Source organism: Herpailurus yagouaroundi, unplaced genomic scaffold, assembly GCF_014898765.1.
Source record: "Herpailurus yagouaroundi ecotype Mexico unplaced genomic scaffold, PumYag 67793, whole genome shotgun sequence".
NCBI classification, from domain to species: Eukaryota; Metazoa; Chordata; class Mammalia; order Carnivora; family Felidae; genus Herpailurus; species Herpailurus yagouaroundi.
Genome location: NW_024420586.1, coordinates 10,854,924 through 10,866,982, shown reverse-complemented (window position 1 = coordinate 10,866,982; position 12,059 = coordinate 10,854,924). Strand labels below are relative to the sequence as shown.

Sequence of the window (12,059 nt, the reverse complement as noted above, 5' to 3'; positions counted from 1 at the left end):
GGGGGCTCTGCTTGGCCGGCGAGCCGCCCCTCCGCCCCGGCTCCCTCCCGCCAGTCCGTGGAGCGCGCACCGCCTCGCCGCCCTTCCTACCCTCTTCCGTGGGCCTCTCGTCTGCGCTTGGCTCCGGCCACTCCGTTCTGCTAATCCTCTGGTGGTTTTCTGGGTTATTTAGGCAGGTGTAGGTGGAATCTAAGTGATCAGCATGACGCGCGGTGAGCCCAGCGTCCTCCTACGCCGCCATCTTCCCTCTCTCTCCTAAATTAACATTTTTAAAAGAATGTGAAAGCAAATGCTTCATATTTTACATCTTCTAAGATAATGGCTTCCTACTGAAACCGTGGCCTTCTGGAAATAAAAACTTAATTTATAGAAGTCATCATACTGTTAGAAATTTCAGTTGTGTGAATGAGGTATTTCTGTTTAAATTTCATCTGTTTCCCTCATTTATTTTCAACCCGATAACTTTATTGCTCTTTGAATTTTCAGAAATAGTTCATTCCCTTCTCTTGGGAAGAGATGTTTCCTTTAATGCCATTGCAAAAGTATGTAAATATAATACCAGTAATGTTTATGTATAAATGATTGAAAATATAAAATGAAAAAGTTACCTATGGCTGAAAATTGGTAGCATTTAAAATACAGCATGAAGAGATGATGTATTAATTCATTTTTACTATAATCCAGAAAAGCTTTAATGAAATACTAATTTGAAGTGGATTTCAACTGCCATTTGAGAGTTTGTGTGTATGTTTGTGAGATGTTAAAATGCAGACTTGGTATTGTATGTGTCTGCTGTTCATGTCTCTGGTAATGCAAGTGGACATTTCTAGCATTTTAAATATTTCATTCGATTTATCATGTAATGTACTGGAACAGTCTGCAAAGATACTCATTGTATAACACCCAATTTATTTTATTGTGCAGCACTTGGAAACTCCTGATGATATTGGCCGTTCATCAATGGAGACTGAGGTAACCCTGGACAGTTACCAAACAGCTTTAGAAGAAGTACTCTCATGGCTTCTTTCTGCTGAGGACACATTGCAAGCCCAAGGAGAGATTTCTAATGATGTAGAAGAAGTGAAAGAACAATTTCATACTCACGAGGTAAAGCAAAACGTTGATGGATGAAACCAAGCACATGACTTGTCATAATGACAAGTCCCTCTTTTTATCTCAGTTACTCTGTGAGATCCTTGTACTTTGGTAATTTAGCTTTTATTTTGAGATGGAAACAAATCAGTGTTGATGGGCGTGGGATTCCAACAGCCTGCATTTAAAGTTCTGTCTTGCAGAATGACCCTTGAAGTTGCCGAGATCTCATTTTGCCAGTGACTCATGCCAGGGATATGAGAGCCCAGCTCCCTTCTCTTGGGTCAAAGCGATGCTGAGTTAGAACAGTCACTCTGGAGGACCCATGTGGTATCAGGCTACACCGCCCTTCATGGGAGACTTTTCTTGAAGTGACACACTTAACTTGCTTTCCGCCCCTTTGCTGTCCTATTTTCTGCTACTTTGGCTCCTTTGCATGTCTTTCTGGGAGCTTTTACTTAGTACATCACTTGCATACAGATCCTTATCTCAGGATCTGCTTCTGTGGAAGGCGACATAGGCTACTAGTTGCCCTTAATTCATATTTAAAACACTATTGGGTTTTCTTAAATAAAAATTCACATCCTTTTACTGGAATATAATTTACATGGGCTACAAATTGAAAATTGCAAAAAAAATAATAAATTTCAAAACCATAATGATTTACCTAAAGCGCCCACTTTTTCACCTTCTTTTCCTGTCAGGGGTACATGATGGATTTGACATCTCATCAGGGACGAGTTGGTAATGTTCTACAACTGGGAAGTCAACTGATTGGAACAGGGAAATTATCAGAAGATGAAGAAACCGAAGTACAAGAACAAATGAATCTCCTAAATTCAAGATGGGAATGCCTCAGGGTAGCTAGCATGGAAAAACAGAGCAAGTAAGTCTTTGTTTTTAATTCCTAAAAATAGTGAGTTTTCGACTTGTATGATTACTTTGATACAGTTTCTCATTTAAGTTGGGATTCTCAGTTTGCTCCTAGAACATGTAGCTCTTTTTTAGGGCATGTTCAGATTGTATTTTCATGTCTGTTATATTTTGTTTTTCACTTTTGTGATTGATGTGGAGAGGTTGGATAGAAGAACCCTTTTCTACAGAACTCTGCTCTCAGAATTGCCAAAATTGTTGTCATAGTTAATATTTTCTAAGTTTTTTCCAAAAATTAAAATGTGACCATGGGAGGCAACAGAAATGTAAACAGGAAACCATGCATATAAAATCATCTGTTAGGCACAGTTGACAGGAAACTTCTCTTCTGAAGGAAAAGCTCTCAAAATATTAGTTTCTCATGTGTTTATGGAAATCCTCTTGAAAAAAATTACTTCTAATCTATGTTTGGAAATCCTTGTGCAAGTACTATATGGTAGTGAATTATTTTAAGAATACATATTGACTTTATCAAAAAAGAATTTTTGAGATATTTGTGAAAATGGCATGTTTCTTATAAAGGTAACAAGTAGATCTCATCATTCTGGATGTGTTGCTTTGATTTATATTGTTAGGTGTGTGTATTCATGTAGAGCCTATCGAGACAAGATAGATTTATTTTTAAATGAAAAGAAATGAAGTGCCAACTGTGGATTTGAATACATTAAGCTAAAGAAATTGTCCAAGCGCCTTAAGTTTACTTAGCTATTATTTATGAAGATTAAAAGCTTTAAACTAGGACCAAAGAAGCTCATTAGAAATGCTGGGAAGATTGCTATTTCAGTACTAAATTATAGTGTGACAATAGGGAGGGGGGAAACACATTTTTAAACTCCTGTCTTTTGAAAGAATAAATAAGGCATATGCAGGATAGAATTTTCACAAATATTGGTATTCCAAACCAGGAGATATGAGTCTCTATACATACTGACGTTTTCCCCTGATGTGCCCATTTTGATGATTGCAACTAACCCTAGAAAGTTAGAGTTACAACAGCCATATTCTAACAATTGAGTCAGTCTCATATCCATGCCCAAGGGTTGACTCATTTATTCCCCCCATTTATTATCATAAATTATAAGATACAGAACCTCTCTTACTTATGGTCGTGTCTCAACATTCTTCAGGTAGCAACTTCCTATTTTCACTGATCTGTGCAACTTAACGTAACCTCAGATAAAATTTGCTTGTCTTTAAAATCCTATGGTAGAACCACTGTCTTCTCCTTCCTGTGTTCTCTTTTCCCATTCCCTCCTGGAGGCAAAGTGCCCCCATCAAACCCTCAATCCCTTTTTAAAATTTTTTTAATGTTTATTTATTTTTGAGAGGCAGAGAGAGACAGAGTGCGAGCGGAGGAGGTGCAGTGAGAGCAGGAGACAGAATCCAAAGCAGGCTCCAGGCTCTGAGCTGACAGCGCAGAGCCCAGTGCAGGCTCTAATTCATGAACTATGAGATTATGACCCAAGCAAAGTTGGGTGCTTAACTCACTGAGCCACCCAGGTGCCCCACCAATCCCTTTTTTTAGGTAAGACTGACAATATGGCATGAAGTGTTCATGCTAATCAATTAATTACCTTTGAGACTGAGTTACAAGAAAAGGTGAATTCAACTTAAAATCCCAAATTTGTAGTCAGTTTTAAAAGCAAGGTTACTTTAAAAAATGCCTGTCTTGAAGGGATATCTACTATTAGATGATAGATAATAGCATAGATACACATACGTGGATGATAGTGCACATGCCCATATTTACACACATACACATGCACAAACATGCATACATACATATGTGTGTATGTGTGTAATTTCTTTACCCCTATCCTGCTGGAGGATGGAAAAGCTAAAATAACAACATCAGTCCTTAGCTAAGATTGACATAAAACACCAGTTTGTCCTGGGGTCCCTGGGTGGCTCAGTCAGTTAAGCATCTGACTCCTGATTTTGGCTCAGGTCATGATTTCATAGGTTCGTGAGTCCAAGCCCCACATCAGGCTCCATGCTGTAGAGCCTGCTTGGGGTCCCCCCTCCCCGTCTCTCTCCCTGCCTCCCTGCCTCTCCCCTGCTCGCTTGTGCACTCTCTCTTTCTCTCTCTCTATAAATAAATAAACTTAAAAAAAAAACATTTGTCCTGAGGGAAGATTTGGGCACTTTGGTATGTGTTTAAACACTTGGAATGATTATTAGGAAGGCAAGGGCGGCCTCTTAGCTGGCATAGTTTTTGCTAAAACATAGAGTTTTGAAAATGAGACACTAATATGGAACCACCTGTAGCACACAGTCATTTCTGGACAGTTTATTGAAATACCCATACACAAAGTATGATTTTGCAAAGCAAATCCAGAAATCTTTTGTAAGGTTGTAAAATTAAGTCTTCCATATCGCTTTCCCTAACTTTGTGTGTATTCATGCATAAAACCTATTAAAATCTAATTGAGATAAGCCATTATGCAAACCGTGCTGGACCTGATTCTTAATAGATTTTTTTGAAGGAACCAAAGAGCTAATTATGACAATAGGATATCATCAGTATTTAAAAAAATAATAATAATTCTAGGTTTTATTTCATGCTTTTATAGATTGCTACCCATTCACTTTCTATTCTCATGAGCTTTGTTGATGATGAGCTTCATAGGGAGCATCACCTATTCTTTCCAAACCTCTGCATCCTATGAAGTAGGAAGGCATGATAAATTGCTAGCAAACAAAAATGGATCAGTCTACATTTCTCATCTCTCCCTCCCATAGACAGAGTGTGGATAGACCCCATCCCAAGTTGTCATCCCTGCCTAAGCATAGATTTTGTGACGAGAGGAATGATAATTAAAGTTTGTCTGGGCATATAAGATATAACCGAAACCATGCTAGGATTCTTAAGTTGGTATCTTTTAATAAATGTAAACAACAAAACAACAAAAAAACAAACTGGGAATACATATAAGCTTATAACTATATATTACGTATATATTTATATATGTACTATAATTATACACACACACACACACACACACACACACGAAACTCTACACACACACACACAAACATAAGTATTAACAAATATTAATGGAGTACCTCAAGATATCAGATACATTTCCAGGCATTAGGGACAAAGTATTGGTCATAAGAGTTTAAGTCCCAGATCTCCTTTAGCTCTAGAGAGGCTGTTAAAACAAGAATCCAAGAGGGACACCTGAGTAACTCGGTTAAACTGCAGACTCTTGAATTCACCTCAGGTCATGATCTCATGGTTCATGAGATCAAGCCCCACATAAGGCTCCATGCTGACAGTGCACGGAGCCTGCCTCTGATTTTCTCTGTCCCTCTCTGTCTGCCCCTCCCTCACTTGCACTTACTCTCTCTCAAAATAAATAAGTAAACTTTTAAAAATTCTTTAAAAAAAATAGAAAGAAAGAAAGAACCCAAGAGAAAGGTACCTGAATGCTTGGTTAAATGTCTGACTCTTGGTTTTGGCTCAGGCCATGATCTTACATTTCATGAGTTTGAGCCCACATTGGGTTCTGTACTGGCAGGACAGAGCCTGCTTGGGATTCTTTCTCTTTCTCCCTCTTTCTCTGACCCTCCCCTGCTTGTGTATGCTTTCTCTTTATCTCTCTTTCTCAAAAAAAAAAAATGAATCAACATTAAATTTTTTTTTAAAAAAATGAACCCCAGAGGATGAAAGGTGGGAGAAGCACCTCCATATCACAGCGCCTTTTAATATCCTCAGAAAACTTACTCCTAGCTGATATTTAGTGTTTGTGATCCAAGAATGTTATTTCTGGGGTGTTAACCATTTAATTTGAATTTGAATGACAAGAAGGAACTACCATTTGTTAACCAGGAGAGTAACATTTCAGGCAGAGGGAACAGCCAATGCAAAGGCACTAAAATAGGAACAACCGGCTTGTTAGAGGGAGCGAGGATCAGCATGAGTGGAAAATTGCAGGAGGGAAGGTTAGGTAGTGGAGGTATGAGACAGGGTTAAAAGAGAGGTAAGGGTCCCCTCTTGTATGGTGGTGTTAGGGTAAGAGAAAAGGGCTTTGGAGTTCTATTGGAAGTGCAAGTGTTCCAGGATTTTTTTTTTTACCTCAGTACCTGGAATTCATCGTCTCACCGCTTGGAAGAATGAAGAGGTGGACACAAAATGAACAGCAGGCAAAGTTTATTGGAGTATGAGATCAGAAAGTGAGAATAGTATGAAAGCTCTCTTTGCAGAGATGGGGCATTTAAAAGTGAATACCCCCCACTATAGGCAAGGGTCTTTGTTTTATAAGGTTCTGGTTGCCCCCTCTTTCCCTTCTCCCTTGTTCCTTCTCAGGTTCTACCCTCCCTGGCTTCATAACTCTACGTGCTGGGTCCTCCATTCATGATTGGCTCCATTCCATTGCGTGAGGAATCAGACTAGGGTCATACTGTCCCTCTTATAGCATAAGCTTTATGCTTTTACTTATTTTAGTTAGATATTTTGATTGTCAGATTACTGAGGGGAACCTGAGGGGGAGTAGGTGGTGTCTGTTACATTCTGAAGAGGAACCTTATGTCCAAGGGGGTTTGCCGTGACGCTCCCAGCACCATTCCAAAAATCTGTGTTTTTCCCCACCAAGGGACCTCAGGTCCCAACGTTTCCCTCTCTGCCAATTTGATCCTATCTTTCCCTATCATACAAGAAAAAGCCACCAGAATGTTTTAAGTAGGGGTGAGACAGGTAAAGAACATCTCATCCTGGAAGAGGAAAGGGCAGTTATAAGGTCACTGCAGTAACCCAAGTAAAAAATGACAGGTCTTATGCCAGGTGGTAGTTGTGGTATACCACGAGTCTATTCTGTTATTTTAGCCCAACAGTTAATTTATAAACTATTCCTGCTATACTTAGTTTTGTTATTTTTTGGCCTTTTTAACAGTCAGGATCCTTTCTTTTTAAGTTTAATTTATTTTAAGAAAGATACACAGAGCAAGCTGGGGGGTGGCTGAGAGTGAAGGCAACAGAATCCCAAGCAGACTCCATGCTGTCAGTGCAGAGCCCAGTGCGGTGCTCAAACTCAGGAGCTGTGAGATCATGACCTGACCTGAAATCAAGAGTCGGACACTTAAGCAACTGAGCGGTTGCCCTAGTCAGGATCCTTTTTGCTTTGGAAATAGGTATCCTTGCATTATACACATAAATGTTAGCTATATACAGGTCGCACCTAGGAAGTACTATGTATCCCCCAAACCATTAATAGTTATCAAACAAGAAATTTAAAAATATATAGGGGTAACAAAATACTCCTATTTCTACCTAACCATAAATCTACTCAGATTTGCCAAAGGGATAAGGCCTCTCTTTCTTTTTTTTTTTTTTTTTAATGTTTATTTATTTTTAAGAGAGAGAGAGAGGCAGAGAGAGAGGGTGACACAGAATCCAAAGCAGGCTCCAGGGTCTGAGCTATCAGCACAGAGCCCCATGCAGGGCCCAAAATGGTGAACCACGAGGTCATGACTTGAGCTGAAGTCAGAGGCTCACTGGAGTGAGCTGCCCAAGCACCCCAGGTCTCACTTTCTTTTTTTTTTTTAATTTTTTTCTTTTAGTGTTTATTTATTTTTGAGACAGAGACAGAGCATGAATGGGGGAGGGTCAGAGAGAGAGGGAGACGCAGAATCCGAAACAGGCTCCAGGCTCTGAGCGGTCAGCACAGAGCCTGATGCGGGGCTCGAACCCATGGACCGCGAGATCATGACCTGAGCCGAAGTCGGATGCCCAACCGACTGAACCACCCAGGTGCCCCCAGGTCTCACTTTCTTAATCACCTGTTTATGTGAACTGGGGTTGCATACTTCCCCTCTGTGATTCTCCCTTACTGATTGTTGAAACAGCAGCACTTCTATGAACCTGACACACCTCGAGAAGATATCAGCTGACATAGAGTATGAAAAAGTAGGTTGTGAATGCAAAATAATTACAAAATGCAAAGAATGATCATCATTGTAAATAAGATGACTAGCCATAGGCTAATTATTTTAACTCTTATGGTATATTTTTCACTTTTTTTCCCCCGAGCTTGTTCTAATTGCCTCTTTGATTTTTTTCCCCCAAAGGCTGGGATCTTGGGTGTGTTCTCTGGGGATGAGGGAGTATGTTCAAGGTAATTGAAATTACATTTGAAGTTAAAATTTTGCAATGGAGGGGCGCCTGGGTGGCGCAGTCGGTTAAGCGTCCGACTTCAGCCAGGTCACGATCTCACGGTCTGTGAGTTCGAGCCCTGCGTCAGGCTCTGGGCTGATGGCTCAGAGCCTGGAGCCTGTTTCCGATTCTGTGTCTCCCTCTCACTCTGCCCCTCCCCCGTTCATGCTCTGTCTCTCTCTGTCCCAAAAATAAATAAACGTTGAAAAAAAATTAAAAAAAAAATTTTGCAATGGAAATATTTAGAAGTGTGCTTTATAAAGAAATGCCAGTAAAAAACATAAACATGCAGATGCTTCTCCCTCCTTTTTTCCTCTTATTCCTCCATTTCCATTGGATTCTTAAATTCTATAAATTTCTTTCCACTACAATTCTGATACCTTCATAGATGTGAGCTGATGATGAAGCTAATGCAGTAAAGAAGTTTGTTAAGGTAGCCTTGGCGCTAACATAAGCTGCTATCGGTCAATTAAAAATCTTTATTTATGAAATTGGAAAGAACTAAGTGCCCCTGATTGCATAGTTAAAATAAAATAATGAAAACAGGACAGTGCCTGTTGCCATCCTCGAGTTGGCAACCTTATGGACAGGAGGTGAAATCATTTTTGTTTGGATTCCTTTTATGCTGGAGAATACCCTTCGGATTGTGGGAGGTGAGGGAGAGAGAAGAAAAAGGCAAAATTTCCAGCTGTGGAAGTGTGAGAAGACAACTGGCATAAGGACAACAGCAAATCTTCTTCTCTATGAATAAACTAATTAATTTGATTGAAAAATGCAACCTGCAGAGAGAAAAAGAGATTTCCTGACATTTCTACAAGGACTCATCAAGATAAGCGCAGCAAGTTCCATCAGCTTCTCTGATAATTGCGGTTAGGACACGCAGGGGGAAAGTAAAGCCTTGGTGGTGGTGAAGAAGGAAAATGAAAGCAAGTCAGGAAGGAGGCCAGGTGAAGTTACATCCTGGTTTACATCAGCAGGAGGAGAGATCTGAATAGTATGTGGGTGAAAACGCAAGCCCTAACATGGCAAACAGTCGTGAATCACCATCAACACTTTGGAGAGAAAAATATGTCTCACAAATCTGGCTCATCTCTTTTCCCCCGAGTGTATGTTCCAGTCTTGAAATGAGATGGCCTTTATAAGTGAATAGAGCAAAGGAGATGCTGAACAAATAGTGGGTTTTCTCCCAAGTGAAGTAGCTGACCTATCGCATATGTGAATATAGGAATGAATGGATGAACAAATGAATTAATTTTTCCAGGTAGTTCTAGTTTGTCAGATAAATGTGTTGTAGTGAGCGTTTTAACGATGCAATACCTCAGACTCTTATGTGTGATTTTATATCACCATTTTGTTAATTCATTTTTAAATTCTTCTAACAATGTTACAATGAGAATTTCTTAGAGATCGAGGTGGTTCAAGAACTAGCAGGAGCAACATTCCCTGAGAATTTATTAAAAATGCAGAATTAGTCCTCCGTCTGATCTATGGAATCAGAATCTGCCATTTAACAAGATCCCAAGTGATTCCTAAGCACATTAAAGTTTGACAAGAACTGATCTTCTTGGCACAATTACGGAATAGTATAAATCCATACTCCTTCTTTGTAGACCACTATTTTTAATATCTTTTGTCCCTATTTTTCTATCAAGGGATGGGACAAACAGTTGAACTATTTTCTTAGAAGCTCCATAAACAATGCTGGTGATGTCTAATTTAATCCTTCAATGGTAATATTATCTCACACGGGTGACGAATGGAATTGCAAGATTTTTGTGAAAGAAGAAACAAGAGGGACAATGTGTGCGTACTGACAACTAATCACTGGCCTAATAAGCAGCAGTAATTAACATAAAGCAATCTGGTCAGGTTGAAATGGATATGATTGACCATCACAATTTGTTTTTGTGTAGATAATGTGCATTTAAAATATGGATAGTCCTTTTCAAATATGGATATGACTGACCATCACAATTTGTTTTTGTGTAGATAATGTGCATTTAAAATATGGATAGTCCTTTTTCAAGTAATAACAAGTATATGACTCTTACAGTTTAAATTACAAATAGGAAAGCCCAATCTCTGGAATTTTTAGAAATGAGAGTAGAGAGTAGGATTTTTTGGAAGAATGCTTTTTCACAAAGATAAACAATGATAGGGGCGCCTGGGTGGCGCAGTCGGTTAAGCGTCCGACTTCAGCCAGGTCACGATCTCGCGGTCCGTGAGTTCGAGCCCCGCGTCAGGCTCTGGGCTGATGGCTCAGAGCCTGGAGCCTGTTTCTGATTCTGTGTCTCCCTCTCTCTCTGCCCCTCCCCCGTTGATGCTCTGTCTCTCTCTGTCCCAAAAATAAATAAACGTTGAAAAAAAAATTAAAAAAAAAAAAAAGATAAACAATGATAATTAGAAAATTAAGTTTAGTCATTCATTCATCCATCTCACTAACAATTCTTATCTACTATATTCCCAGCACTGTTTTAGATACTGGGGAAATCTAAGTGAACAAAGCAGACTAACTCCCTCTCCTATTAAGCTTGCATTCTTCATGGGAGGAGACAGTTAGTTAAAGAATACGTATAATGTATCAGTTGGTGAGAAATGACTAAAAGGGAAGGAAAGTAGGCTATAGATTTAGAGAAGGAAACATCATTGTGTGTGTTGTCGTATGTATGCACTCAGGGAAGGCCTCTCTGATGAGGTAATATTTAAGCAGAGTCCTAAGTGAAGGGAGGAAATAAGCCATGCAGGTAGCTGGGGCAAAGGCAAACAAATGGAAAATTCCAGAGGCAGGAGGGTGCTGGCCATGTTTGCGAAACAGTGTGCCGGAGTTGACAAAAGGAAAAATGATGTCTTTGTGATTTAGGACTAAAAAATGGTTCAAATTAGGTTAATAGACATCCTTAACAGGAGCAGCTTTTATGGAAATTGACATTTTAATAATCTGAATTCTGATATTTCAGATTGGGAAAGTGTTCCTGTTTTTTGTATTATGTCTTATATTTGATTGATAATTCAATGATACCACTTACTCATTCACGAAATATTTGTCATGTGTCTTGTATATGCCAGGCACCGTGCCAGATGTTCTATAGTGACACAATTTTTGAATTTGAGTAGGCTTCTATTGCCATAGAAATGAATGTGATCTCTGAGTGTCAACATTTCTCATTCTTACTAGGGATAATTTAAACAATCTTTCAATCATTGTATTTAATAGTAGTCCTTGGTTTGTGATGACATCTGCGAGTGTCTTCATCTACTTTGTAAGTATTTAATCAGGAAGATTGAATTGAGGGTTGCCATAATGTATTTGCCACAAGAATCTTTTCATCCAGCCATGCAGTTTCTTTATTGTGTTACTGTTACTATTTTGAATTTATGCTTTCAAAATGCAAATGAATTTGTTTGCATTTTGAACTTTAATCTTGCTCTGGATAGTTGAAGAATGTCAATAATTAAACTGCTGTTGAGTTATATGGACAGAGGAGAAAAATAGATTAGGACTTTGGAAACAGTGGTTCATTTTTGTTTCACAGAATCGTTTTTAGGCACACTGCTATTTCTCACATTCCATTCAGTGAACAAATAAATATTCATACGCATTTGATTTTGAGGGAGGGTTGACAATTTATTTTTATCTCTAGCCGCTGGAAGGGGAACTTCGCAGGTGAATTCTTTCTGAGATACTTATTGTGAGGTCGCAGAGTAAACACTGGGGCCTCCAAGACCGGGCTGCAGGCTGTAATACAAGCTGCAGGCTGTAATACAAGCTGCAGGGCGCTTTCAGGCTTAGTGGGAGCTTTTGATAAACGTACATGACCTGTTCTTGCTTTCTTTTCTGGCCCAAGAGACATGTCAGCCTACCAGTTGGTGGGAGTGGTGG

General features: G+C 39.3%; 1 protein-coding gene across 1 annotated transcript in view; it reads left to right on the top strand.

Annotated features, from left to right (window-relative positions):
- DMD (dystrophin) overlaps nucleotides 1-12,059 on the top strand; it is a 2,039,083-nt gene that overhangs the window by 557,397 nt on the left and 1,469,627 nt on the right. The window contains exons 10-11 of the mRNA XM_040468816.1: nucleotides 925-1,107; nucleotides 1,797-1,978. Coding sequence (XP_040324750.1) covers nucleotides 925-1,107; nucleotides 1,797-1,978 — 365 coding nt within the window. The remainder of the gene's footprint in view (nucleotides 1-924; nucleotides 1,108-1,796; nucleotides 1,979-12,059) is intronic.